We start from the raw sequence: 25,838 nt of genomic DNA, 5'->3' as shown, positions 1-25,838 counted from the left end.
ATACAAACATTATCTTTCTGAAATTAGCGAAAAAGTAGGACTTCCTAATTTTTCTTGGGAATGGATTGGGCATTTTTTTAATATGTTTGATGCAGTTTTCAATTCATTCTTTTAAAAGTAATTATTATCAATAATGTTTAAAATAAATTATTTTCAATTTTTATAAATAAATATTTTCAAGCACTATTGAAATATTTTTTAATTATTGACGCTTAATTATAAAAAATATCTTATTGAGAGGTTGGGTTGAGTCACAAAGAAATAAATAAATGTAAAATTTTTTTTTATTTTTTCAACAACAAAAATATACTATCACGACTGATCACTAAAATATTGTGCACCAAATAAATATACTGTATGGTCCTATAAGTCAGTTTTCGGGACATATTTTTTGGGGTGTCACGAGGCTCAAACTTCTCAATTTATTCCAGTTACATTAGGAATACTTTAATCATGAAGTGCACCTTTATAAATTCCACAATATGTCCATAAAGCAATTTACATTCTGATGCAGATAACAATAAGCAGCACAGAATTCATTAATTTCTGAGACGGTAAGGCCAGGACTAGATTGTAGAGTTAGACTTGTTTACTGGAATGCTTAATCCCCGAAGTTAAGAAAAATGCAGAGAAACAATAGGAAGATCTTTGGAAATTCTACATTGGGTGGTTCCTTTGACCCATTGAGGAATGTACCCTTGGAAATAAAAGATGGATATATGTAGCTTCTAGTTAAACAGCCCTTTCTAAGGAAATACACTTTCCGATACTTAATTTTGCAAGATGATAAGGATCAGGCAGTGATTTGCTACACCGCATGCAACACTCTATAGAACCAATTTCCTTTCGACATATCACTTGATGTAAACATTTCTTTGATCCGCAGACGTCCAATGCACAGACATTGAGGACCCATTACCAAATACTACAAATGTTCAACCAATGTTCTTGAAACATATATAATTATAGAATGAGTAATTGATACTGTCATTTAACACTTCCGGTTATGTCATAATCACGCTTAATGTACCTTTTGTCTTAAGTCACGTTAAGTTCCTAACTTCAAGTGTAATTTAAACAAATCAAATACAAAGCTGTAACAATATCATTTACATAAATTCTTTTTTCTACATTTTTATATATTAATCAGTTATAAGCTTTTAAAATTACTATCACCCAGTACCTGTATATTATTTTATTTTATTGTAAATATAAAAAAATAAAATGTGTCAAATTCATTTCCTAATGCCCCTCAAACTGTCGATAACAGACAAGGTCACACAATTTTCACAGGTCATAAAATCAACTACTTAAAAATTAACTAAAATTCTTTTATTTAACAACATGTATAAATATATTTAAACAACCAATTCATAAAAACATTAAAATCGAACTGGACAATACCAAAACATTTTTTTCCTCGTTAAAACAAATACCTTTGTAATAAATAAGACCCATCAAGTTGGAATGTAACAAACTTAATATTGGTAGAAATATCTGACAGCTTTTAAAAATAATGTTGAGAAATTAGAAAATACTTCACTTTCTAATGAATACATACAATTAATTTTTAAATCAAATGTTTCTAGAACACTGAAAGATTGAACATATTGGAAAATAGGCAGTCTACGAAAAATTTTGTTCAGTCTTTTGAAAAATCCTTCCTAGATAGGTTGGCTCCTCTTTAGTAATGCAGGTAAGTTCTTTATTGCATTTTTTGTTTCGTTTTACAGTTTGATCAATTCTGTGTCTTTTTTTTTTTAATTATTTTTTAAAATTTCAAACTTAATATTCTTCAATTGCTTTAGGTCTTGTTTTGAGATAAACATAAACAACAATCAAAAGAAAAATTGCACCAACCGTTGGTAGAACAAGACTGAATATTTTTTTCTTATTTTCCACAAAATCTTTTTTGCGTTCTTTTTTCTGTTTATTGGTTTCTTTTACTTTTCCCTTTAATTGTCTCATGATGTATTTTATAAAACCTGTGACAAGATATCTAAACTTTATTAAGAAATAAATGATATCATAGAGAGGATATTTAAAAAAAAAAGTGTTTGATAAGAGTACTTACTACATCAATTTCGCGGGACGGCTAAGCAGTAACTGACTGAACGTTGATAAAAAAACTTTTACGTCAGAAATTCAGAAAAACACAAAATCGACACCTGCCACGTAGAAAACAATCTGATGTGACATATCATATGGCCATTGAGTCTTTCATTTAGAACCTCAAATAGGTTTTGTAACCTTTCTTCAGATTATAAAATTTTATTTTAAAATAAATTTTGTGTAAAAATTCTATTAATCTTTTTGAAGTTTGATACACTCTTAGCGTATTAAATAATCTTCAACATGGTTGTTTATTTAAAATCAATTGAGTGGATTTCGTTTTTTCTAGGCATCAAGTGTGCATTGGATTGGGGTGTTGGAGCCACCACTTTCGTGGTTTGGTGAGCACGAGTGGTTATCATGTTGTGTACGGTGATATCAGTGAAGATATTGAACAAAATGTTGAAAAGTTTATCTTAAATGATGTGCAAATTAGTATTAAAGTAAATCGAGAATACGTGAGCTAATGGCCAATAGGTTTGTAATGTTTACTCTTAAATATTATTTTTAGATTTTATTTGAAGTTAAGTAAAGAGATATACTCTGAGTTAATTAATATTTTTCTTATGTTCTCTCTGCAGGAGGAACAGAAAAACCCATAACGTATTAAATAATGGGCCCTTTATCAAAAGAACTTAGTGGCCTAAAACAGTATGGCTTTCGTTCAAGTTCTGATTATAAGGAATTTATATGTGGATGGGGAGCTGCAGCAATAAACATTTTAGTTACATTTCCTCTAAATAAAGTTATATTCAGACAGGTATGTGTGCTTGTATACGTACTCATGATTGTGCAAACCTTATTATATAGTAAAAAGGTTTCTTCACAAAGGTTATAAAAGCTTTAACAAACATTAATTGATGATTGTAGATGGATGAATGAAAATAAATTTATTATCCTGGGACTATGTCCCCATAGAATAAGTACATGTACAATTGGAGGTCCTATTGATTTGGCCTGTGCTTTAGATATTTATAAACAAAAAATAAGCAAGTATTTACAAAAATAAGAAATAAAATTAAGGAAATAAATGCATTAAATTATAATTTCGGAGGAAGCTGAGTAGAAGAAATAATTGAACAGAAGAGATTTAAAGATGGAAAGGGTAGGAGTATGGCGGACAGATTATCGTAAGGAGTTTTTCAGAGAGGTAACGCGAACTAAGAAAGATTTGTCAATTTTTTTTTTAGATGCTGCACAACGTGAGCACAGTGGCTGCAGTAAAGCAGATAGCTGGTGAAGGTTTAATCCATTTATATAGAGGAGTACTACCACCTCTAATGCAGAAATCTGTCTCCGTTTCCATTATGTTTGGCATGTACGACAAGTGCAAAAAACCACTGGCTGAATCTAATATGCATCCATATTTAGTTAAAATTGTTGCTGCTATAACTGCGGGCACAATTGAATCTGTTCTTGTTCCTTTTGAACGCATACAAACTCTATTACAACATGAAAGGTATCATAAACATTTAATCAATATGAAAGATACTGTATCTTTTCTTTGGAAGAATCATGGTTTTACTGAGTTCTACAGAGGCTTAACACCAGTTTTAATGAGAAACGGTCCATCAAATGCATGTTTTTTTCTTTTGCGTGATGAGGCAATGCAGAGGTTTCCTGAGCCTACAACGATTCCGGGTCGTATGTTGAATCAGTTCGCAATTGGTGCAATGATAGGTGCTTTCTGTTCGACAACCTTCTATCCATGTAATGTGCTTAAAGTACATATGCAAAGGAAAATAGGTGGACCTTTTCAGAGTGTTCCATTTGCAATAAAAGAGATATATAAAGAAAGGGGAAGTGCCCGGGCGTTTTTTCGAGGAGTGCACCTCAATTACACTAGATCCTGCATCAGTTGGGGAGTGATTAATGTTGCATATGAAGGGTTGAAGAGAATACTGTGAAGTCATTAAAAATAACTTTTCACAAAAACATAAAATGAGTAGAAATTTCCTTATTGTTTCTTGAAAATCATTTCCGTCAAATGGAATTGATCTTTAAGGTGGAATCAAAGTTTATTTCGAAAGTACTAAACTGAATGCTTTTTATCCGAATTGTATGTAATATTTTAATTTGTAAATATAAAATTAAACGTGTTTTATTTTGTAAATATTAGTTGTTGAATTTTGACGCTATCATTAAAGAATAAATTCACGTTAACATTGATATTTTCTGAACGGATTTCTCGTGTTATGTTACAGTTATTGCGCTATTTATTTTTTTTTACTACGATTTAGAAATTTTATGATAATATTTAGTTGCTAAGTGTAAAGGACCATGATCAAGTATTGTCAGCTCAAAGCTATAACAAAAATAGTCTTTTTTAAGTTATAATTCGTGAGAGAACTCTTCATTGCAACCGGGTTAACTGTAATGATCTCAAGATAGTATTTATTTCAGCCTTCGTGTCATAATACATATATATTTTTCTTTTTCTTTAAACATAACGTTAAATATATTAAACACTAAATGTTAGCACAAAGTAATTGCGTATAACTAAATAATTGTGACAAATATCTGTAGTTGTATTGTAAAGAAATTATTTATTTTGCCAAGCAAATTGTAGAAAGAACATGTATCAATAATTATTACTATTAGAAACATTTCAATAAATATATTTGTAAATATACAAAAATATTTATTGAAAGTTTGTGTCCATATAACTTAGTTGAAAAAAAAAAACATTGGGAAAAGAACCAATACTGTGCATGTTAATTAGGAAAAATTAATAATAATTGTTATTAAAGGAATGATTTTTATTTCTTATGGCGTGCTTATTTTCAATTTTTTAAGCCGAATTTGCTGTAATTTGAACATTAAATGGAAAACACGGGGAACTTATAATGAGGACAAATTATACTATTATCCTAGTTTTGTTGGAAGAAAGCTAAATTTTCTGCAGCGAGCGTGAACGGTACTTTATTTTAAATCCACAGCTCCGTATTTTCGGCGTTGATAAAATAATTGATGATTGTATTGTTTATTTTATCAGTGTCTTAGGCGATGGCATTTCTTTCTTAATTTGTTAGATAAATTCATCTATTCGCTTTGCACTTGAACGTTGTAAAGTGTTCAGCACTGTCTCACTAGATTCACCATCTGCATACTAATGTACATAATGATTATCTTTCCAAAATTTTATCTGTATAGTCCTAATTTTTGTTAGCATTTTTAATTTTCCAACGCTATAAGAATTTATCTCAAAATATAAGTGAGAGGCAACAGATTTATTTTTTAGGGATCCTGTATGGCATAAAGATTTCCGACCTATTTGCTTGATCCATTTCATAAATAAATCAGCTTAAGATTTAGAATAGTTGGGTAAATCTAAATTAAAACGGTAAATTTTTAGAAAATCTCTGTTAGGTCATTTGAAAACTCATTTTTATTTTATTTTTTGAAATAGTTGAAACATTCATTTTGTATTTTCTTTAAATTATTGTTAATGTGAATTTTTATTTTAATACATTTATTCGTTCAGGATAATAGTTTTTTCTAACCGAGAAGTTACAGGGCCTCCTTAGTAACTTTTCCCATTAGTCGTAAACTAAACAAGCCTTCCCTTTTGAGTTCCTCCTCAAGCTTTAATTATCTTGGCCTGCGTTTACTCCTTCTGCCTTCTGGTTGCCATAAATCCATTTTTTGGCTACTCGGACTCCATTCTTTCCAGGTCTCCTAACCTTCCTGTTCTTCTTTTGTTTACCCTAGAAGCCAAAGCAGCTTCCTTTCAGCCTCTTTATCTTGTCTAATTACGTATTCTCCTCTTTTCTTCTCAGTATTTCCCTTGGGTGTTTAAATATCTTCCTGTATGCAGCTCTCACATGCATACGTGACTGTTAGTATAACTACCGTTCTGTAAAGAACGCATACTGCATCGGGAGCATTCTGTGAATTCAGAAGAATCTAAAAGAAATCTATTTACTGCCGCTATTTAGCTTTCATTAACCCCTTTCGAATTATTTATTACGTTATCAGCTTTCCTATAATTCGAAGGAGTTGAGTAAAGAGCAAGAAGCTCTATTAAATAAACATCTTCCTTCCACTAAATTGGTGGGTTCATGGTCCTCTTCTTTTACCTTGACTTGATTTATTAATCATCAGGCCCAACTTTCTGGTAGCATTTTTACATTGCTCTAATACTCGTAAAAAAAAAACTTTGCCCTCGTCAATGTCTTCAAAGCAACATCATCTGTGTACGCAAAATCAGGGAATTTTTATTGAAAATTATTTACATATGTTCAAAAAAATGGTCAGTTTTAAATTATTTGAAGCTATTTTTCTACCAGCTGTTAATTCATTTACTCCATTCTTCATTGTATAATAAAAGAACACCTGCAATCCTGTTTCAAAATCGGTCAAGTTATTGAATATTCTCTTTCAAAGTATGTGTTTAAAAGAAATACTTGGATGAATTTATTAACAATGAGTTTCTCTAGTAAGAAAAAAAAATTCAAGGGTTATTTGTCGGAAAAATATTTCACTTTTGTAGGAAATTGTTAAATTTTCAGTTTTGTTAGTAATTGTTATTGGGTGATTACATTCGCATTCACTTCTTACTTAATTGCTACGTTCGGATTTACCATTAAGATCAGTGCAATCAATACAATTGATAAGTTTGGTAGCCAGTACCGCAAAGAACAGAGATCATACTTTCTTAATTTTACTTAAATCTTTTATTCCATTTTAATTTTTTTTTTTTTTATGTTATTGATAAATTCACATGTTCATTAAATATTTTCTTTGAAGTTCATTGTTCCTTATTACGAAAACTTAGTAACTTAATTTAAAAAAAAAATAGCTATAATACCGTTAACATTTATAGAACGAATGTAATGTTCTTTTTAAAAAAAATACAGACAAACAAATCTGGATACAAAATTAAGCAATTCGTTAGCATTGAGGGATAGCGAACCTGTTTCACCTTATGTCTCAAGATCGATTTTAATTTTATCTTTATATTATGTGATGTTAATGTCTTTATAGTATTCCAATCCTTCAAAAGCAATGTTGATGTCCAACAATAATGTACGCTTGATCCAATGTATTGTTGGTGCACAACTAGGAAAAAAAAAATAATTGTCCTCTCTTGAAAAAGCATCCCCCATTTTTTCCATCTTAATTTGAAATTACTGGCAAAGCTAAATAAAAATAACCCTTCTAACCTCCTTTAATTCTTTATCCTCAAATTTATTAATTTTCATTCGGAATAATTCATTAGTTCATCGTCAGTTTTTATCATACCATTGAGTACATTAATATTTAGTTTCTGGATAGAGGAAAAAATTATTTAATAGAATTGAAGTATATTGAATAATATTTTGAAAATTCAGATAAACGTTATATACGATAGTTGGATGATTGTACGAAGGAGGTAATATTTGGCATTTAATATTATTGTGTATTTGTGAGCAAACAATTTATATTTATATTTCTATTTATAACATATCATTTAGCAATGTGTATTTCTTTTAGTTCTGACAGTTTGTAGAAGAAAAATGGCAGTTTAATTTCATTTAGATCGTTTAAAAACATTGAATATATCAAATATTTGTTTATTTCATTTAAATTTCGTCACGGTGAAACAGTTACTTTTTTCAACCAATATCCAATTGTTAAAAAGTACTGTTTTATATAATTTTAAATCACAAATTATCTTTAATTTGAAGAAAAACTGATGAAATTATTTTAATATTTCCATTTAGGTGCTTACAAAAGATTGTTGATATATTATCTCTTAATAGTTAATTTAAATCTTTTCTCTTAATTTTAATGCAAAATTGATTCTATTTTTGACACAATAAAGATTAAAAATAGATGTTAGGTTCGCAGTGTTCAATTGATCATCTATCTTCAGAGTTTGGGTTCATCAGGATCTACCTAGTACGGAGAATTTGACTTACTTTTTGAATTTTGTTCAGGAAAGAAGACTTGCTATCTGTGATGGATAAATTCAAGAAAGTAATTATTTCTTAACATTTTATGATTTTTGTCGTTTTTGCGGAATAATTGTAACCAATCGGTTCTCTAAACCTGCAAAGATACTGTGGTGTTAGTATTTTATATTTTCATATCTAGAAAACGTCGCATTTCGTTTTCAGGAAAACTTCTATTACTCATTATCAATAAATAAATTAGTGTTATCATGGACTTAGTTAAGTAGTTAGTTAAAAACTTGAGGCGGATCTTGATCCCAGTCACTACTGCTAAAAGAGGCTTATTGTGACGACTCTTTGAAGTTCTTCAAGTAGGAGGAACTTTACCTTTTCTTTAGGTCCAGAATTTTTCCTCCAGTCAGTCGTTTTTGCAGATTTTCTCCTTTGGTTTAAAAAGTGTCAGATGAATCACATCAAAAAGTTTTGCAATTGTAAGGCAATCAGACAGTTTACAAGAGATGTTTCCTTTTCTTTTTTGTCATTGACTACTATTGCTGGATCACAGCTGGGAGCACTCTCGGGAGAAGTTTTTTTGCGCCTAACAAATTCTTTACAAAATGTACAAGAACATACATTATATCCGCATTGGTACGCAGTCTAGTTGAATGTTCTATTTAAAATTAAGTAACAGGGCTTAAGTAAACTACCTTTCTAGGCCAAAGCTTCTAGAGCTGTATGTGGATCAGCTGCCTTATCTTAGTTAGTGCCCCATTCAGTCAGAATCGCCCAATATTGGAAATCCTAACGATTGCCCAAGATCATCGCTACATTGGCACAAATTTAGGGTTGCTTCCCGCCACTTTGATTAAAATTGTCTTGAGCAAATCTAAAAATTATTACCTTACCAATAGTAATAATAATAATGTGTCAAGTATCGATTTTAGTGTATACACATGTATTAGTATATTTATACATATACACAACTCAATAGTCGTGTGTGCAGCATTGAATGTCGGGCAAAGTAAAACCAAAAATAAATTTCCTGAGTAAGTGCAGAATAGTATTTAGTATAATCGTGCTTAGCATTTTTATTTCTGACCAGTTATTGAATTTTATTCATTATCAGAAGTTGATTGATTATTTAGGTTTAGAGAATTTGACTTCCACCCCAACATTTGCTAAATTTTTAAAGTGTAGTGAGCAAGTTTAATGTGTGACGGAAAAATTATTAGTGGAAATTAAATTCTTTACACTAAAATGATGGATCAACCTCTAAAGATCGATGAATATCAGAACTGGTCAAAAGTGTGAATTAAAAAAAGGGGAAAAAAAATGTATGTTTTGACGGATAAAGTCAATGAAATTTTCTAACTTTAAATAATTTCATTACAGAAGACTAGAAATTAATTTCAAAGTGTATTATTAAAACTGTCCGATTAATCTTCAAAATATTATTTGAAACGAGTAAAAGAAGGGTTAAGAGTGCTTTGTTGATTTGTGATGTTTCACAACCACTGAAATGTTTCTTCAGGTAATGATTGTAACAAATATTTTTATCAAAATATAGTAAGTTTTCATTAAGTAAAAATAAACATAGCAAATCGTAAGAGAAGCCGTAGCCAAGATAGAGCTGAGTAATTTTGTAAACATATCTTTATTACTTACTCTAAAAATCAATATTTTTTTAATCATAAAATTAATTTAATCTTTGCTAGTCACACTGCTTTTGCATTATCCCGAAGAACGTTATTATTAATTTGTAACTTTCAGTCTGTTTTATTCCACGCGATCGCAGGTCAATCTTTTCCATGTCGCTCCTCTTCATATTCTCTTCGAAATTAATATTTCCAGCAATTATTTAATCTTCCTCTTTTCTTTTTTCAATATATATTGAAGGATTCAATATAAACCCCAGAATACCCTATGATATGTTTTCTCGAAGCGGCAAATAGTAATAATTAGGAAAAATGTTCACAGCTAAGCACTCTAGCAGTTCCTGGCAAACCTGTTTTAATTGACTGGTAAATTCTTTCTAGCTTTAAATCTGGAATTTTCGATTTATGATTCTACTTCTAAAGTTAAGACTCTAAACTGATCATTAGTATAACTATCAACTTCTAATACTTTGCCAACCTTCGCTTCTTTAAAAGCATAAAGAATCTCACTTTCAGTACGCACTTAATATTTGACTCCTATTCAACTAACAAGTCATCGTGTTAAATTTGACCACCTTTTGAGTAATAGAGGTACTTAAAAAACTGCCTATTTCACTGGTTTTTTCCGTCACAAGATTCATGTTTGTAATTATTTTGTCTCTGGTTTCTATTTGCTGTTTTATCGAATTTTTTTAATGGTATTCCTGAAGAAAATTAATGTCTTCAATTTTTTTAATTGTAGACCATTTTTCCCCAATTCTCAATGATTAATTTCTATAATATGTGTATATATACTTTGGTTTTCTAATTTTTCTCTTTTTGATCAGTGATCCCTACACATATTTCTAGATAATTTTGTAAATAATCTAGGTAAATTTACATTAAAATTCTTGCAACTTCTAAATAAATCAAACACATACTACAATGCACATTATGACTATGTGAACCACATAAACAAGAATTTATATTTCTTTTAACCAATTTATTAACTTATTTTGAACAATTTAAACAAGTTTATTTTAATCATCACTTTGCGCATCCTCAAGTAAAGTTATAAAATGATATGCTTGTACTTTTTTTTTAAGTAAAAATACTTTTTTATTAGCTTAGCAAGTTGGAAACCTTACAGCATTTAAATGTTAAATATTTTTAAATACATAAGTTTTTACTAAGTGCAGAGCTTCTCCAATAAATCATTATTTCCAACAACTAATGGAAGTTTAGATATACTTTACTCTTAGAAGGTTTTAGAGTTTTTAAAATGGGAAGGGTCATGAAAGAAAGGAAAACGACATTGGAAAAAGACAAGTAAATCCCATGGTATCTTAATTTCTTTTCATTATAACTCGTTGAAGGAGTTGTCCTTAATTGAAGGGTCACTGATGAACATTGTCCGTTAACATTGTGTCCAGGTAAAGTGCCTATTCCGAGTTCTTCCATACATTAAAGTACATATCAAATAGAAAAAGAAAATGAAGTTCGACACATCAGGATGGACTTTCTCTTGCTACAATTCTTGGGTACAGATTCATTAGAATAAGCTCCCTGTACTTTTGAGGGAAACTTCCAGCCTGTCGTCTCAGCTTTCGTGTACACCCTGTAAAAGCAATTTTCTTTAAAAGAAGTCCAAACAAAAGCTGTACGTCTTACTTTTCTGTGTTTGAGTTGAGAAGTTGTGGGAACGTAACTTCCTTCTTTGATTTACACCTCTTATACTTAATTCCCTCTCTAGCCTTTTAAATGAAATCTAAGCTTAGTTTATGTTAGTGATAGAATCATAAGTTACCAAAAATGACGGGTGACCAATCCCAATCGCGGGGAAAACATTTCACATAAAGATAATTAGAGAATGTAATGTTAAAATTCTATGAATTTAAAAACGTGTTCATTGTTTTGAATACATAATATTTCAAGGTTATGTATTTGAAAGAATCGTTTTTTTCTTTTTTGTTGGAAGAAAAGTATATTTTAAAGGAATTGTTTATGATTCTAGCAAGACCAAGCGTCGAGAGAATTTAAAATTGCCTATTAATTTTTTTTTTTTTAATTACCTATTAAAAAATTTCACGAAAGCTACAAAAAGCAGCATTGTGCATCTAGGTCGTTTTTCGCCTTAAATTACAAACCGCTTACTCCGCTGTTCAATGTACTTCTCTTAATAAACGCTTATCTCCCCCCCTTGAACTTGACTCATTCAGTTCACAAGGAATACTGCTCTGGAAATTTTACTTCACGCCCAGCATCGCTAGTCACTCAAATCTTTCTCTTCGGGTACAGCTGGTTGGCCCAACTCTTAGTCCATTCTTTTTGTTTGTTTGACTTACAAAAATCAATCCAGTTTTCATTACAATTAGATGCTGCGAAAATCTCGTGGGTTTTAAAGAAGAGTTTTACAAGTCGCTTAACCCTCAGATCAATTTTGTAAAATAATTTGTTCATACTTGGTGACCTTAGTTCATATATTTGTGAGTGAAACACAAAATCGAATTTTTGTACGATTGCAATAGATCCTCTTAAGAGGGATAAGAGAAAGTAGAACGAACTACAGATACCTTGGCTATATGGTATTTCAACTCCTAAAAGTAATCCCACAGTATTGCTTTAACCGATTATATTCAGATAATTAATTAGATAAATTCATTATACGGCATCAGATATGTGAAACAATATTATTTCAATAATCTAATAATTGGACAGGGTTATTAGTTTATTTTATATTTTTTAATGACGTTATCACGAATTATATAATTTTGATTAGGATCAAGTTTGTTTTGAACTGATGATTTGGCCCGCACTTCTGCATTATGTAGTCTCTTTTAGATGTATTAAGTTTTCTGTGCACTCCTAATATTTGCAATTTATCATGTTTAAACAATTTATTCTTCGTTAAAAACTGCTAAATGTTGAAATTTGCTACAATTTTTGTAAACAAATTTCTTGTACAGTAAAAATGTTTAGTGACAATAAAATAGTGCAAAAGATGGGCCTACTGCTTGTTTTAAGTAGGTTAGTTATTTAAAAAAAAAAAAAAATCAGGGAATAAATATGTATATATTGGGTCTTAAAGTTAGTTTCTAAAATAGTTAGTTTTGATTGGATCTGTGTTAGATATGTAATTTTAAATGAAATAAGATAGTAAAAAAAAATATATATAATGACGTATATAATTAAAGAAATAACTAAGATAATGTACGCCATAATTACGTAAAATGTTTTATCTAGCATTTGGGTTATTAGTAATAAATATTTTGATATTTGTGTAGATGATCAGAAGAAATTTATTTACCATATCTGTTGTTATCACGATGTTGTTAATGTTACTGCTATGCTCAAATTTAGATAAATAATTTATTTGTTTTTTAATTGTAAAAAAAAATAAAATCATTTAGGGGTGTAGCCTATAAGATTGCCTCAATGTTTTACTCATAGCTTTTCGAGGTTTACGAACTTGTACTTAAAATAACATGGCGTCTGAAAAATTAGAATGAACGTTTTTTCTTTTTTTCTTTTTATAAATAAAAACTCAATTTTTATTTCTTAAAAAAAAATATTCCTATAATATAATGTAGCTCTCTGTGTTTCATGGACTGCCGTAAAAATACTCGTCAAAACCAAGTCTAAAGAACTGGTGGGTGAACAATTTGTTCAATAGGGTCTAATTTCTTAATTTTGTCTTCAGTCTGAGGTAGGTGAGTTAAAGAAAGTTACGCTTATGTACAAAATTTGTTTGAAGAAAAGGTCGGAATTTGTGAATAGTCCAACAACAAAAATTCGTCGTACTGGGTAACTCCATAGTTATTGATAATTGCTAAACATCGTCTTTTCTTTTAGTTGCTTTTTTTGTATCAACCAAATATGCCATTCTACTAGACTACCTACCTCTGGATTTCGACTGTGGATTACAGCACTAATATTTTTTTAGAAGCTGTAGTCTTGTACTACTTGTAGGGCATCTTATCGTAAGCTGAATGTTTAAAAAAGTAAAATCATGTAAAAATAGAAAAATAAACAGGAGAAATGCTCTTCTTCTTTTTTTGTAATTTAGGAACTAAATAAGTAAAGTTTGAATGAAGTCTAAAAACGTGTTAATTTAGATTATAACCTAAAGCTTTTTCGCTATAATAAGTTATTTGCATTTTTATAGCTATACCCTTACAAACAATTAATTGATAAGTAATTTTGACTTAAATTGGAATCAGACATAAGTAGTAGTAAAAGAAAAGCATATGTTTTAGTTAAAATAAAGTGATTCCAATAAAATTAGCTTTTTTTTTTATAGTTTGTAATTAACACTAAATGCAAATTTAAAAAAAACTGCAACGAATTATTGTAACCGCATTTAACCAACAAAAAATAATTTTATTTCTATGTTAGATTAAAAAATAATAATGATACAAAAAAAAAAAGTGCCTGGAATAATAGACATTCACAAAAAGCCGTGGAAAATTAAATGTAATACATAATTTTCCTGTTCCAAAATGCAGAATAAAGAGCCAAAGATAATTCGAAATAGTTGCAGCTTAATATCCTTTAGTTTATTTCATAAATTTAAGGAAAAGAGGCATCGCTCAAATTCCAAGAGAAAGAGAATACAATTTAAACGACATTGAGGAAAGAAATATAAAGAAGGTATGATTTTATAATTTTATTATTAAGAAAATTAAATGTTTTGTACATATTTATAAAATTAAAAAAAAATATTGTGTTAAAGTTTTATAAAAATCACAATATTTACAGGAATTATATTTACAAAAGTTAGTTTTTTACTCTTTGATTCGTTGCCAGAGATTAAGAAAGTACTTTTTTTTATCTTGCGATTTGTTTTAGTTTTATGGAATATTTACATTTTGACCGTTTGAAACTCAATGAATGCTATGAATCAAAATCTTAACGAAACAATCTTTTAAACTAATATATACAATTAAATATTATACATTTTTCACTAATTGTTTACTAATTGAAAGCATTTATCGTAATTAAGCAAGACTTTTGTTATTTTTTACACGACTTGCAATTATTACTATATGAACAAATTTTTAACAAAAAGAAAAAGATCACAGTTATCACATTATATAAGTTCAAAAACCAGTAAGATCAATGAGACATCAGTCAAAAATATACTGTTAGATTCATATTTTCATTTGTTTTTATGTCTCCAATCGGTGTAACGCTGACATCAGGGTCGATTTCCGTCTATAAAGAGAAAAAAAATACAAGCATTAATAATAATTTCATTGGAATTTATTCATCATAGCATGAATTTAATGCTTTCATTCAGAACAATTTAGAATTTTAAGGTTTATGTCTATGGGCCAAGCATTGTGCCGCTGGTTATGTTCTAATGTCCCCGGACACCCAGACAAGAAGAGGAATTTCTAAATAAGATCAAGATATCGAAAAAGATTCGTTTACCAAAATATAGTGTACCCACTTTACTACTGCTGTTAGGTGAATCGCTTTCATCATCCCAACTGAGTTTCTTCACTGTCCTAGGAATAGAACCTGCTGGCCAGACTCTATTGGTCATCATGGGTGAATCTACGTTTCCTCCAGTATTTGTTTCAAAATTTGTTTTATTATGGACTGTAGAGTGAGGTACTTGTGGCGGTGACGGTGCGGTGGTTTTTTTCCCTGGAGAAGCTTGCGGCAACCGACCATTAGCATTTCGTGACATTATGCCTGAAACAGATTTAAGAATTTAGCACATTTGTGTACTAAAACATGCTTCACATTATAGCAATAACAAACTAACTTTTTACTGTCGCTGTGTATTGGGAAGTTCCATTCACTGTTGGTTGTAGAACGCTGCCATTTATATTCGCTGTGAATATTGGATTATCAACTTTTCCATTCTTGTCCCTTCCACTGCCGAAAGTCATATTTTCATTTCTCAAAGAAATATTGTCACTTCTTGTGCCAATGCCACCATTTAAATTATTATTTTCATTGTGCAATCCAGACATTAATGTATTACCTACAGTATGTCCACTCAATGACATATTATCATTATGAGAAATTGGTGGTATCTTCTCTGATTCAATGGTATTCATGGCTTGCGATGTAGAAGACAGTTGATTTTTCGTTTTAGGCTGTCTACTGTAATTGAAGCATAATCATAGTCTGGCATTACTGAACATTAAATAAGATTGAAACTATTTTTGATATATGTACGTACTGTTTATGAATATAAATTATCAGAATGACAATTATTAATGCCAACAATCCAAGAGTGACACCAAATCCAGCGATGACTAATATGTTCTGAGGAATGCCACTCTTCCACACTATAGCTTCAGGTAGGTGAATTATCACAGGGACCGATGCCTGTAATTAAAAAAAACAAAAAACCCTTAAATTAATGTTCTAACTACTTAATATTTGATTATGGTTTTGGTTCCAATGCTGGACAGTGTCTGTGATTCTATGATCAATTCTGATTGTGATTCTGGTGTGACAGAAGTGTATGAAAGTGAAAATCAAAAATAATAAATCTTTCTCAGAAGATAAATGAAAACTCAAATTATAGAAACCAGACATTCTCTCAATGGAGGACTAATTAATTGCGATTAATTTTGATTGCAATGATGTATAAAATTAGATTGATAAGGAATATTGAAGCATGTTATTCGAAAATTTGCACATGTGATTAGTAAACGGTAAACGATACATCTTGCTTTTTTGCTTAACAAGAATTGTGGGAGTATCGTTTTCGATATTGCCTTTGCACCGGAAATCCAAGATTTGTAATCTCTTTTGTTCGAATAAATGTTTTTTAGAATATTCAAACACTAGTATGTAAACGATGTATCGCAAGAAGGTCAAATGTTATATACGTCAACATCTGAGATCATTGGCGCCCGGAGCTTTTATCTGAGCTCAGCTGGTCTCCGGATAGTGTTCCATCGTTACATTCAGAGAACTGTAAGAAGCTCCTAGATAGAGAAAGTCTAAGGGCCAGTAGCTGATTCGAACCCAAAACCTACGGGTGGGAATCCAGTTCGCCAACCACCGATTCAATTATTGCCATGGAATTCAAATGCAGTCTACTCTTTTAATTTTATAATTTTTCTATTTTCAGATCTGGCCCTTTATTGTACCATGATTGTTAACATAGCTCTGTTGATGATCGCTAAGTTATTAAAACATTTTGGGGAAATAAACCTCTCTTAATAAACATCCTAATAAGGCCGGCCATTAGACTATATTTAAAATAATTGTACAAATTAAAATTTTTAAAAGATGATTCAATGGTGTTTCTAGCAGTTAAATTTATTATCACATTATTTGTGATATTTGTCTATTCAAAGTAATTTCGGGAACTTACTTGTTTTGGGCCTAATTTTAGGTAAGTCTAATGTTTTACCTGTCTTGGAGGAATTCCAGTATCTATAGCTATTGCTACTAAATGTACAGTACTACTATTCAAAGCGGATAGATCTGCAGTTCTGATTACACCATCTTCATCGATACTGAACATTCTGAAATAGATTTTGTTATAAGTTCATATAGTAATTATATTTTTAATTGTTAGATTACATGTAATAGTTTTGAAGTGCGCTGAAGTAAATCTAAAGTAGTTTTTCATTCTGTGTTAAAACATATCCTATATATAAAAGGAGGATTTGCCCTACATTATAAAGAAAATTTGGGAATTTTATCTTTTATAGAAAAAGAGAAAAAAATTGTCAAAGTTGGGTGTTTTTCAACGTTACGCTTTTTCGTGCAGTTTTTGATGATCAACCCTTATACAACTGTCCTACCGGACAGTTTTAATTTGTTTAATGAGAGCTATTATTATTAATTTGTTTAATGAAATCTTTTTATGATACGATGATTCCCAAGATAATTCATAAATATAAAATCTTTTCCTACGCTTCATTTTAAGCTACGCTGCTTAATTTGTTTTAATAGCCGCTAGAGCGCTCGCCAATCTCGATTTAACCTCCGCGTGATGGAAAATGGTCTAACACTAAATGATAATATTATTTAAATTGAAACTTTCAAGCGCAAATTATGCGAACAAAAACCAACCTTGCAGCTGTTCCTTGTAGGCTTAAAGTGATTTTATCACCTCGATCGCCATCAGCTGCTTCAACCATTCCAACAGCAACTCCATCGCCGAGATTATCATTGGCAGGTATTTCAGAAACAAAGAATTCATATTGTGGAAACCTGAATCGTGGATCCCAATCATTAACATTCAAGACTGTTATGTTAATAGAAGCACTAGCATTCTGAAAACAAGTAAGTATTAATTTGTAGCTAAAGAAATAAGATATCAATTATTCGTGAATTACATTTCGACATACCATAACACCATCAGTCGCATAAACTTGAAAGAGGTATTTATCTTCAGTTTCGTAATCTAAATGGTTTTTCAGAATAATATCACCTGTTGATATAACTGAGAACATGTCCGTGTGATTGTCCAACCAATAACGCAATCGCTAAAAACGATGTTTTTTATTGTTCAAACGTGAATAGTTACAATTTTTTGGTTGTAAACAAAGAAGTATGATATTAATACCTTATCCCTATGTCTGTTAGTGATGACAGTAAGCAGTACACTGTTCAATGGTACATTTTCTAGTACGCCGGCAACATAATGACTCTGAAGAAATTGGAGCTCCTTTAGAGAAGTACCTGGTCTGCTAAGAGTTAAAGTTGCCAACGCATATCGATCGCGATTATCACTCTGCGTTGCCTGTACAAAGAATAAAATAGATAAATATTGACTTTAATTAAAAATAAAAACACGTTTGTTTGTATCCAGTGAATATACTGTACCTTAACGACTAGTGTTACTGGCTGCAATAGTTCATCGTCAGGAATCCGTTTCTTAACTATTACAGCGCCCGTAACTTGGTCTATCTCAAAGTATTTGTAATCAGAGCCCCCTAAAAAGCAACAAGGATTAACTTAAAACGAAAATACCTTTTACTGGGAACTAGTGTGTTTGTTTAAAGTCGATATATTCCATTTTTGTATTCTATGGTTTTAATAAAATCATAAATCTGCATAAATTAAGCACTTTTACCGGAATTGAATGAATAAAAGATTGGTGATTTTATTCCAAGGTCTTGATCGAAGGCAGTAATTTCTCTTGGTAGAATCCTTAATCTTGTACCCTGTAACAGTACCGTGGTTTTAAATAGAAATTCAATAATATGATACTGTTTTTAAGAGTGCATTTAGAAAGAGATGGATTAATTTGTATACTCTCTCTTTTGGAAATTTAATTCGATAACGAAATGAAATCAAACAATGTCGACAATGTGCGTTACAATTTACAGATATGCCATTTCTAAAAATAATTCCTAATTTGCTAACATTTCATTCGTCTTCGCCAAATCTTCCAACAACTTTCTTCTCGATTTTTTTTTTTTTTTGCTTGTATTGAAACCGTACAAAGCTCTTTGTCTATATTACTATAAATATTTATTTTTATGGCCGAAACACTTAAATCCTCGGATAACAAGGCTCAGGAAGATCATTTTTCCTCACCCAACTCTATATCCTCATTTTGGACTCTTCTCCTAGAAGAAGCTAAAACTTCTCTGGTGTATTGTATCGTGGGTTACCAGTTTACTACTGGACTTTTTCGAGCGCGCGTAGCGAGAATCGCTAAAGACGAAAGACGGTATTTGCTCTTCTTGGTTTGGTGAAGCTCAACAGGAAGAAATTAAACATTCCAACCAACAAGTTCTTGGATTATTTTCGTGTCTACGTGTTATCTCTTTGAGGCAAAATCTAATCTACGTTTTGTGTGAAACGTCATTTAGTTTTCTATTCTAACGAATTTCTTTCTAGTAACTGCTCATAGTATAAGTGAAATATTCACCTGTACAAATTTATGCTAAGTGAAATAAAATATGTATCATTAAAATAAACTTACCTGGACAGCATGATCAGGTAATATAGCAGAGTATCTCTCGTCTAGGAATCTTGGATTCTGATCATCAGCGTCAATTACATTCACATATAATAAAGTGTCCGTATACTGTGGAGGATTTCCTTGATCCTAAATAATATAACAGTAATTATTCTTAATAAAATCAGCGAGTATGAGAAGTAATTGAACTTTTTTGTTGTGGAAATTGATTAAAACCAAGTACCTGAGCTCTAATTGTTAAAGTAAAGTTGGGAAGAGTTTCAAAATCCAAAGGTTTCCTTAGGACCAGTGTGCCCTCCAGTCCATTTATAAAAACGAAATGGTCCTAAAAATTAATTTATTTTTAACATTATTAAAATAATAATTCTAATAAGATACTATTATCTATTTAAGTTTAAACTTAATATGTATATGTATATGTATGTAGATGATATATGTATACAATATATCATCGTCGTTATTTTTATTTAATTACCATTTTCTCTCGGTCTGTTCTTTAGAAGATGGGAACTGTAAGACGTGCGAAATTTATGATGTTTATGCATGTTTCGAGGACCACCAAAACCGATAAAACTGTTTTTAGAGCATAGTTTATTTCGCGCGAGTGGGTACGTGGAAATAAAATATTTCAAAAATGGAAGATCGCACAAATCAGTAAAGTTCATATTGTTTATTTATAAGTTTATATTATAAGTTCATAACTTACAGAATTTGGTGCTGGCAACACCGTATATTGCACAGTGGAGAAAGGTCCTTGCTGGTCCTTATCTCTTGCCCTGACTCCTTGTAGTACTCGAGTTCCGACCACTGTAACCTGAAATTATGTTTGAATTACATTTAATCAACTGAATAATATTTAAAGAATTAATCTATTATTCATTATATTATCTACCTCAGAAATGTTAAGTATGTATGGACCATTTTCAAATTGGGGTGCATTATCATTCACATCCATTACTCGAATGTTCACCGGTATTTTGATCTGTAAATAAAAGCCTTCGTACAATTTGATTTAAAACCTAATAAAGATTATATCAATGGCTGTTTAACACTGGCTCATATTTTCTAGATTATCAATGAAATCGAGCTGGGCAAATAATGACAAATATCAAAACTGAAACTGAACATAAATTACTTACGGGATCTGTGGATCCTTTTGGAGTACAAAGAATGTGAATATACACGGACGAAATTCCAACTTCACCCTGAAATATAAAGTAAACTTAACGACGTAAGTATATATCTCATTTTAAATATGTTTATGTACATAACTAAGATGCGTCAGCATTTAAGGTCAATTTGCGCCTGAAGTCTTTCACTGCTTGCCACTTTCCATTAAATGTTAGTGAGCTGCAGATAAAATTTCCTAAATTGTTTAAACGCGGGACCACCGGCTTTCTAGTCCTCCGCGCTACCACAACTGTGTTAATCCTTTCCCTATCTTATACTTTCTATATTGCTACATTAAAAAAAAAAAACTTCATACTTCTTTATCTAATTTTTTAACAAGTGTAAGATTCTTGGTGCCTGGCTCTATCAGCACTGGGCTGTCCAGTTCTTCAAGCCTTAGTTCTATATTACCCCTCGGTCCAGCATCTCCATGAATCCTTAAAGTTCCTGTAATTCAGAAATATATGTATATAAAAATACCTCTTCATTGCTACATTTTAGTACTATACTTCGTTTGTATTCAAATCTTACCTATTAAGGATCCTAAAGGTAAGTCTTCACTCGCGAAAAAGTTTTCTCCTGAACTACCATTTTCTAGGTAACATCTATTGTCAAGACCTGGAACCGAGAGAGAAAATAAAGGAATTTAGAAGATTTTTTTTATTAATAAGCTGCAAGGTACTATCTTCTAAAAATTATATTTAAAAAAATCCAATCAAATATTGACTTAGAAACCTTGAGATATTTAAAATATTTGGTTGTGAAAAATTATTTTAATAATTTAATTATTGTGTCTTATTTAGTGTTATGTTAGTTTAGTAGAACGTTGACATTTCAGCGGACTTATTAATGTAGAGATTGAAATATTAAAGCTTGCATGTTTTTTATTCTTAAAAACAACTATTTTGTAGTAACACATATGCTAACAGAAGGGGCTGAGGAGTTTATTTGATTTTGTAGCAGTACAATGAAGGTAATTAATAGAATTGTGCAAGGTTTGCACAATTCTATTGTGTAACGCTGGTTTATTCGAATTTTCTAAACTCGGTGGATCATTCACTGACTTCGATGAGAGTACCCAGTGAGTATGGCTGTATCCTGTTCACCCAAGATGGTGGCTTCAAGGATAGGTTTGTATTAAGTCTGCAGATAGATGGTCGTCTGGAGGGAGCAGATCGTAATTCTACCAATCATGATTACTTTCAGCCTTTACCTGATGAGTTCATCTATAAGAGAAGATTAAACTAATACAAAAAAAAAAAACAAGTAATGTACCTCTCAGCTCATGTCTGCAATTTGTATTACTTCTAAGCGTACGCTTAGAAATGACTAAGTGAACTAAAAACAATTGGTTTTTAGATCCCTCCGTTTTGTTGAATAACATTTATGAAGAGTTTTGAAGATCCTACAAACTAGAAACGAAAGATGAGACCTTGACCGACAAGAAAAGAGCCAGACACCATACCCATATCCCCGAAAGCATAAGGCCTAAACAACGCGTTCGTGGTACTGCCAGCATGTATGAATAAGGATTATAACTTCTACGATGACAAATTTGCTCGTGACAGTGATTCCTAAACACATCCTAATTTAAGTTGAAAATGTGTAAAAATCCTTGCATTGTTTAGACATCGTCAACCTGTCATAAGAAACGATCAACAATAATTAAGATTAAAATTTTAAATTGGGAATAACTAAAACTCCACTCGACCGTAATTCTGAAATGTAACTTTATTCTTGATTTTACGATTCTCTACCATATAGTGGGTTTTTTTTTTCAACAACCAGTTATCCCTGGGGGGATTCCTCTTGCTACGTCAAAAATGAGGTATGCGGTAATAGGAATGTAGCTTCGACAGAAATGAGGTATGATGTAATGAGAACGCGTTAGTATTAAAATTGATTCTGTACTAAAATACTTCGCGAGAATGTGAATCAAGATACACAGCCTTATTTATAAATATGTTCAGCACATTGATTTATGAATGAAAAGATACGTATTTGCATCCTTTTCTGATACTGTTACAACTAATTAATGCAGCTCAGATAAGTTGCTTACTTCTATTAAATACTTTAGTGTTTTTAATAGCAGATAAGTAATAAATCCGTATAAATTGTGAAATTAATTTGACCTTTTAAAGAAACTACTGGTAGTTTTGAAAAGCTGGCCACTTTTTCTATACTAAACGCTATGTACTTATCGCATATTATAGGCGTGATATCCCTCGACTCGTATTACCTTCCCATACTACATTTATAAAATATAATTACAAATCTCCTCTATACTGAAATTACGTTCAGTAGTTAGCAAATATGGGAAAAATGAGTTAAATAATATTTTTATAGAAAGAATGTTGCTTTTTAACCAGATTGAATTTCTCTCTTCTCACACTTCTACGTATACTTGGAGATTTCTAAGATAACATAATTTGTAAGGGACACGACTTATTACTAAGAAATTTAGGTATGGATAATTTAGGTTGCTAAAGAAGACTCAGTATTTTAATTTATGGTCTAGCTTTGTGTCCAACACTTAATTTGTAACTTGTTTTGTTTTTAGTTGGGTAAGTAAACAAATGAAGACTTTGTCATAAAGATATATTAAAAGGTCGCAATGCTTTAATCCTCTCAAAGTAAAATTGCTATTTTTATTTATTTCAGCCCATTTGTGTGCGGATCCTTCCCAGTGGACCATATGTTCTTTTTGTTGTAGATATCGTCCATCCATTGACAGAAAATATGTTATTTTTACTGTGAAAAAATTAAAAATTTAACTTGAGATTTTGACTATTCCTCATTTTTCTTTTCTTTTTTTTTTAATCGATTTCTAACAAGTCTTATGTTTCCAGATAATAAGGTGACAAATAGAGCATATTGAAGTACTTTGGCTGCCTTATGGTCTTTATATCCATGTAAACTAGAATCTAGACGCTACAGAAAATAATAGGCTAGAATTTGTAAGTGACTATTTTATATATTGAAATAATTATTAAGTTTTACTTCTTTATGTTTGGAAGTGGCTTGCAAAGAGCCTGAAGTATTGGCTCCTTTATTCAAGCCAATTAGATTCATAGCTTCGTTTGTAGCAGCGCAATGGCAATCATAATTTTTAGGAAATAATTTTATTTAAAAACAAAAAAATATTATTACGGCTATGGAAGCAGATTTTATGGATTTATTTAAAACTATTCCGTAAAATAGTACTTCAGGATACATTTTATTCACATTTAAGGATTAGGCGCAGTAAACAGAATATATTTAGTAAAAAAAAAACTATCCTTAGATATGTCCCAAATCAGAATCATAACCTGGTCTACCCGTGGTAATATTTTGGAGTTTTTCTTCTCCTAGACAGATAGGTTTCACTTCAAATAGCCTTGTAAGATCTATTCTCGCAGGATGCAGTTTAACGTCTTGCACAGGACTTTACAGAATCGAAAAAAGTAAAATTTCCACAGTATCCGAAGACTTTTTTTTTTTTACGCGGCTGTTTGTTGAAATTTTACATGCATAAAGGTTTAAATAAACTTATTCTACACTATACACAACAAAAGTTAAAGTATATTTGCCATAATTTTCTTAAATCTCTCTTAGTAAAGAAACAGCAGGTGCACTGCTTGTGGTAAAACACGTCAGGGGGAGTTCGTGTGCACTGACCGTAATTCCTATTAATTCTTTCTTGGTTGTGAGATGAGAATGTTGTTTCTAAAGCGCGCTAATCGTCGAACCCTCCATCAAGTTACCGCCCTATCTTTTACTCTTCAAAAACGACGATTCAAAACATTTCTCAAACTGTTCTTGTTCATAATTACTCCAACACTTGCATTAATAAGTAAGTTTGTTCCCGATATATTGCTCAATTCTGGGCTTATTTTTTTTTTTTGCGAATCTAATATATGTGGTCCATTTTTTAATAACAAAGTTATTGGAGTTAGTAGATTTAATTATTATTCTTGATAAATGTTTAAGTTATATTTAAAAGGTTGCAGGTTGTAACAGACCAATGTTTTTCTCTTGCAATTGTGGAAGATTTCTACATTTCCTTTATATCAATTGAGCTCAGATTTTTTTTTTTTTTTCTTCTTTTGAATTAGCAAAACTACAGTTTTCGTAGTATAGCTCTCCGCTATTTACATTCCTGTCACTCGGATAGTTGCTTAGATCCATTGAGATTATTTAGTAAGGCTAGTTCATCTGTGAAAGGACGAAAAACATTCCGACATTTGGTGAAATCACTACACGAATAAAACTTGGAACTACTAGCTAACAGATCGCAGGTCCTAATACTTTTTAAATACAATAAGTGACTGCATTATATTTGGGCTGAGAGAGCTGAGGTAAGCTGTAGATCTAACTCTCCTGATCCAATTAATAGCTGCCTTCTACTTCATAAAGCCATTATCTTTTTTTTATAAAAGAATTCCTTCGCTACCATTTTAAAAAGCTATATTGTCAGTTAATTATTTGTGAATCATGTTGTAGGTTAGTAGATTACACTAAAATGTTTGTTGAATTGTTAGTATAGTTTCCTTTGGAATGAGTAATAAGTTGAGCGCTTGGCTGGCAGTGCATGCCGTCTTCCTTCCGCTTTGATGGGGCTTATTCAACGTTGTCGGCACCACGGCTTCCAAATTTATTAAGTACGTCAATTCAATCTTGCTAACTAGCAACATTGGAAGTCTTGTACAAGGTTTTCTTTTTTCGAGACCAAAATACAGAAGTAGATGCACATTCGTGTTATTCGTATTACTTATTTTACTACTTTAACTTCTTCTTTACTTCTTAAACGTTTTGCCCTGAAATTATTCGAAATCTCTAAAGAATATCTATAAATCTAATAGCATAATATAACAGACGAATAGATCTAATAAATACTAATAGATGAGGATGTTTAACAAGGCAAAATCGTAAGTTCACTTTTTTCACTAATACAGCAAAGTAGGAGAGGGAGCACGATGTTATATACTCGGTAGTTTCTCTTTGATTAATTATATAGTGTGTACGGTAGTTGAATCACAGACACTTTCCCGCAATCGTGACAAGGTCAATAGAATCACGATATTCATTTAGTACAGTAGACCTAGAAGGCTGGAGTAGTTTTTATATTTTATGAAAGAGTGGTGTGTGTGTAAT

The 25,838-nt window shown here is 30.9% G+C and overlaps 2 protein-coding genes and 1 long non-coding RNA gene across 3 annotated transcripts in view; 1 reads left to right on the top strand and 2 right to left on the bottom strand.

Annotated features, from left to right (window-relative positions):
• Positions 1-1,310: 1,310 nt before the first annotated feature.
• Positions 1,311-2,234, bottom strand: LOC141447956 (uncharacterized). Its single transcript, XR_012454706.1, has 2 exons — positions 2,075-2,234; positions 1,311-1,985 (listed from the first exon to the last, which is right to left on the bottom strand). It is a non-coding gene; the product is annotated as an uncharacterized lncRNA (long non-coding RNA).
• Positions 2,235-2,423: 189 nt separating this feature from the next.
• On the top strand, positions 2,424-13,146 carry LOC141447955 (mitochondrial nicotinamide adenine dinucleotide transporter SLC25A51). Its single transcript, XM_074115944.1, has 3 exons — positions 2,424-2,589; positions 2,694-2,872; positions 3,303-13,146. Exons 2-3 carry the CDS (start codon positions 2,726-2,728, stop codon positions 4,017-4,019), a joined length of 864 nt encoding a protein of 287 aa, XP_073972045.1. The 5' UTR covers positions 2,424-2,589; positions 2,694-2,725; the 3' UTR covers positions 4,020-13,146.
• A 1,127-nt stretch (positions 13,147-14,273) lies between these two features.
• Cad96Cb (protocadherin Fat 4-like Cad96Ca) overlaps positions 14,274-25,838 on the bottom strand; it is a 91,601-nt gene continuing 80,036 nt past the window's right edge. Inside the window, exons 3-19 of the mRNA XM_074115926.1 lie at positions 21,237-21,323; positions 21,022-21,152; positions 20,675-20,740; positions 20,428-20,517; positions 20,242-20,349; positions 19,759-19,860; positions 19,539-19,664; positions 18,681-18,771; positions 18,431-18,540; positions 18,171-18,347; positions 17,953-18,090; positions 17,675-17,877; positions 17,007-17,121; positions 15,819-15,967; positions 15,396-15,739; positions 15,075-15,322; positions 14,274-14,836 (exon numbers count right to left, since the gene is read on the bottom strand). Of these exons, the coding sequence (XP_073972027.1) occupies positions 14,753-14,836; positions 15,075-15,322; positions 15,396-15,739; positions 15,819-15,967; positions 17,007-17,121; positions 17,675-17,877; positions 17,953-18,090; positions 18,171-18,347; positions 18,431-18,540; positions 18,681-18,771; positions 19,539-19,664; positions 19,759-19,860; positions 20,242-20,349; positions 20,428-20,517; positions 20,675-20,740; positions 21,022-21,152; positions 21,237-21,323 (2,369 nt within the window). The 3' untranslated portion in view covers positions 14,274-14,752. The remainder of the gene's footprint in view (positions 14,837-15,074; positions 15,323-15,395; positions 15,740-15,818; positions 15,968-17,006; positions 17,122-17,674; positions 17,878-17,952; positions 18,091-18,170; positions 18,348-18,430; positions 18,541-18,680; positions 18,772-19,538; positions 19,665-19,758; positions 19,861-20,241; positions 20,350-20,427; positions 20,518-20,674; positions 20,741-21,021; positions 21,153-21,236; positions 21,324-25,838) is intronic.

This window comes from Rhodnius prolixus, unplaced genomic scaffold, assembly GCF_049639745.1.
Source record: "Rhodnius prolixus isolate KJV_2025 unplaced genomic scaffold, Rpr scaffold_13, whole genome shotgun sequence".
NCBI lineage: Eukaryota > Metazoa > Arthropoda > Insecta > Hemiptera > Reduviidae > Rhodnius > Rhodnius prolixus.
Note: the sequence above shows the minus strand (reverse complement) of the source record. Positions and strands in the feature narration are given on the sequence as shown.

Coding starts and splice junctions, on each gene's coding strand:
- LOC141447955 (XM_074115944.1), top strand. CDS start 2,726: ATGGGCCCTTTATCAAAAGAACTTAGTGGCCTAAAACAGTATGGCTTT. Junction 2,873..3,302: donor ATAAAGTTATATTCAGACAG/GTATGTGTGCTT, acceptor TTTTTTTTTTAG/ATGCTGCACAACGTGAGCAC.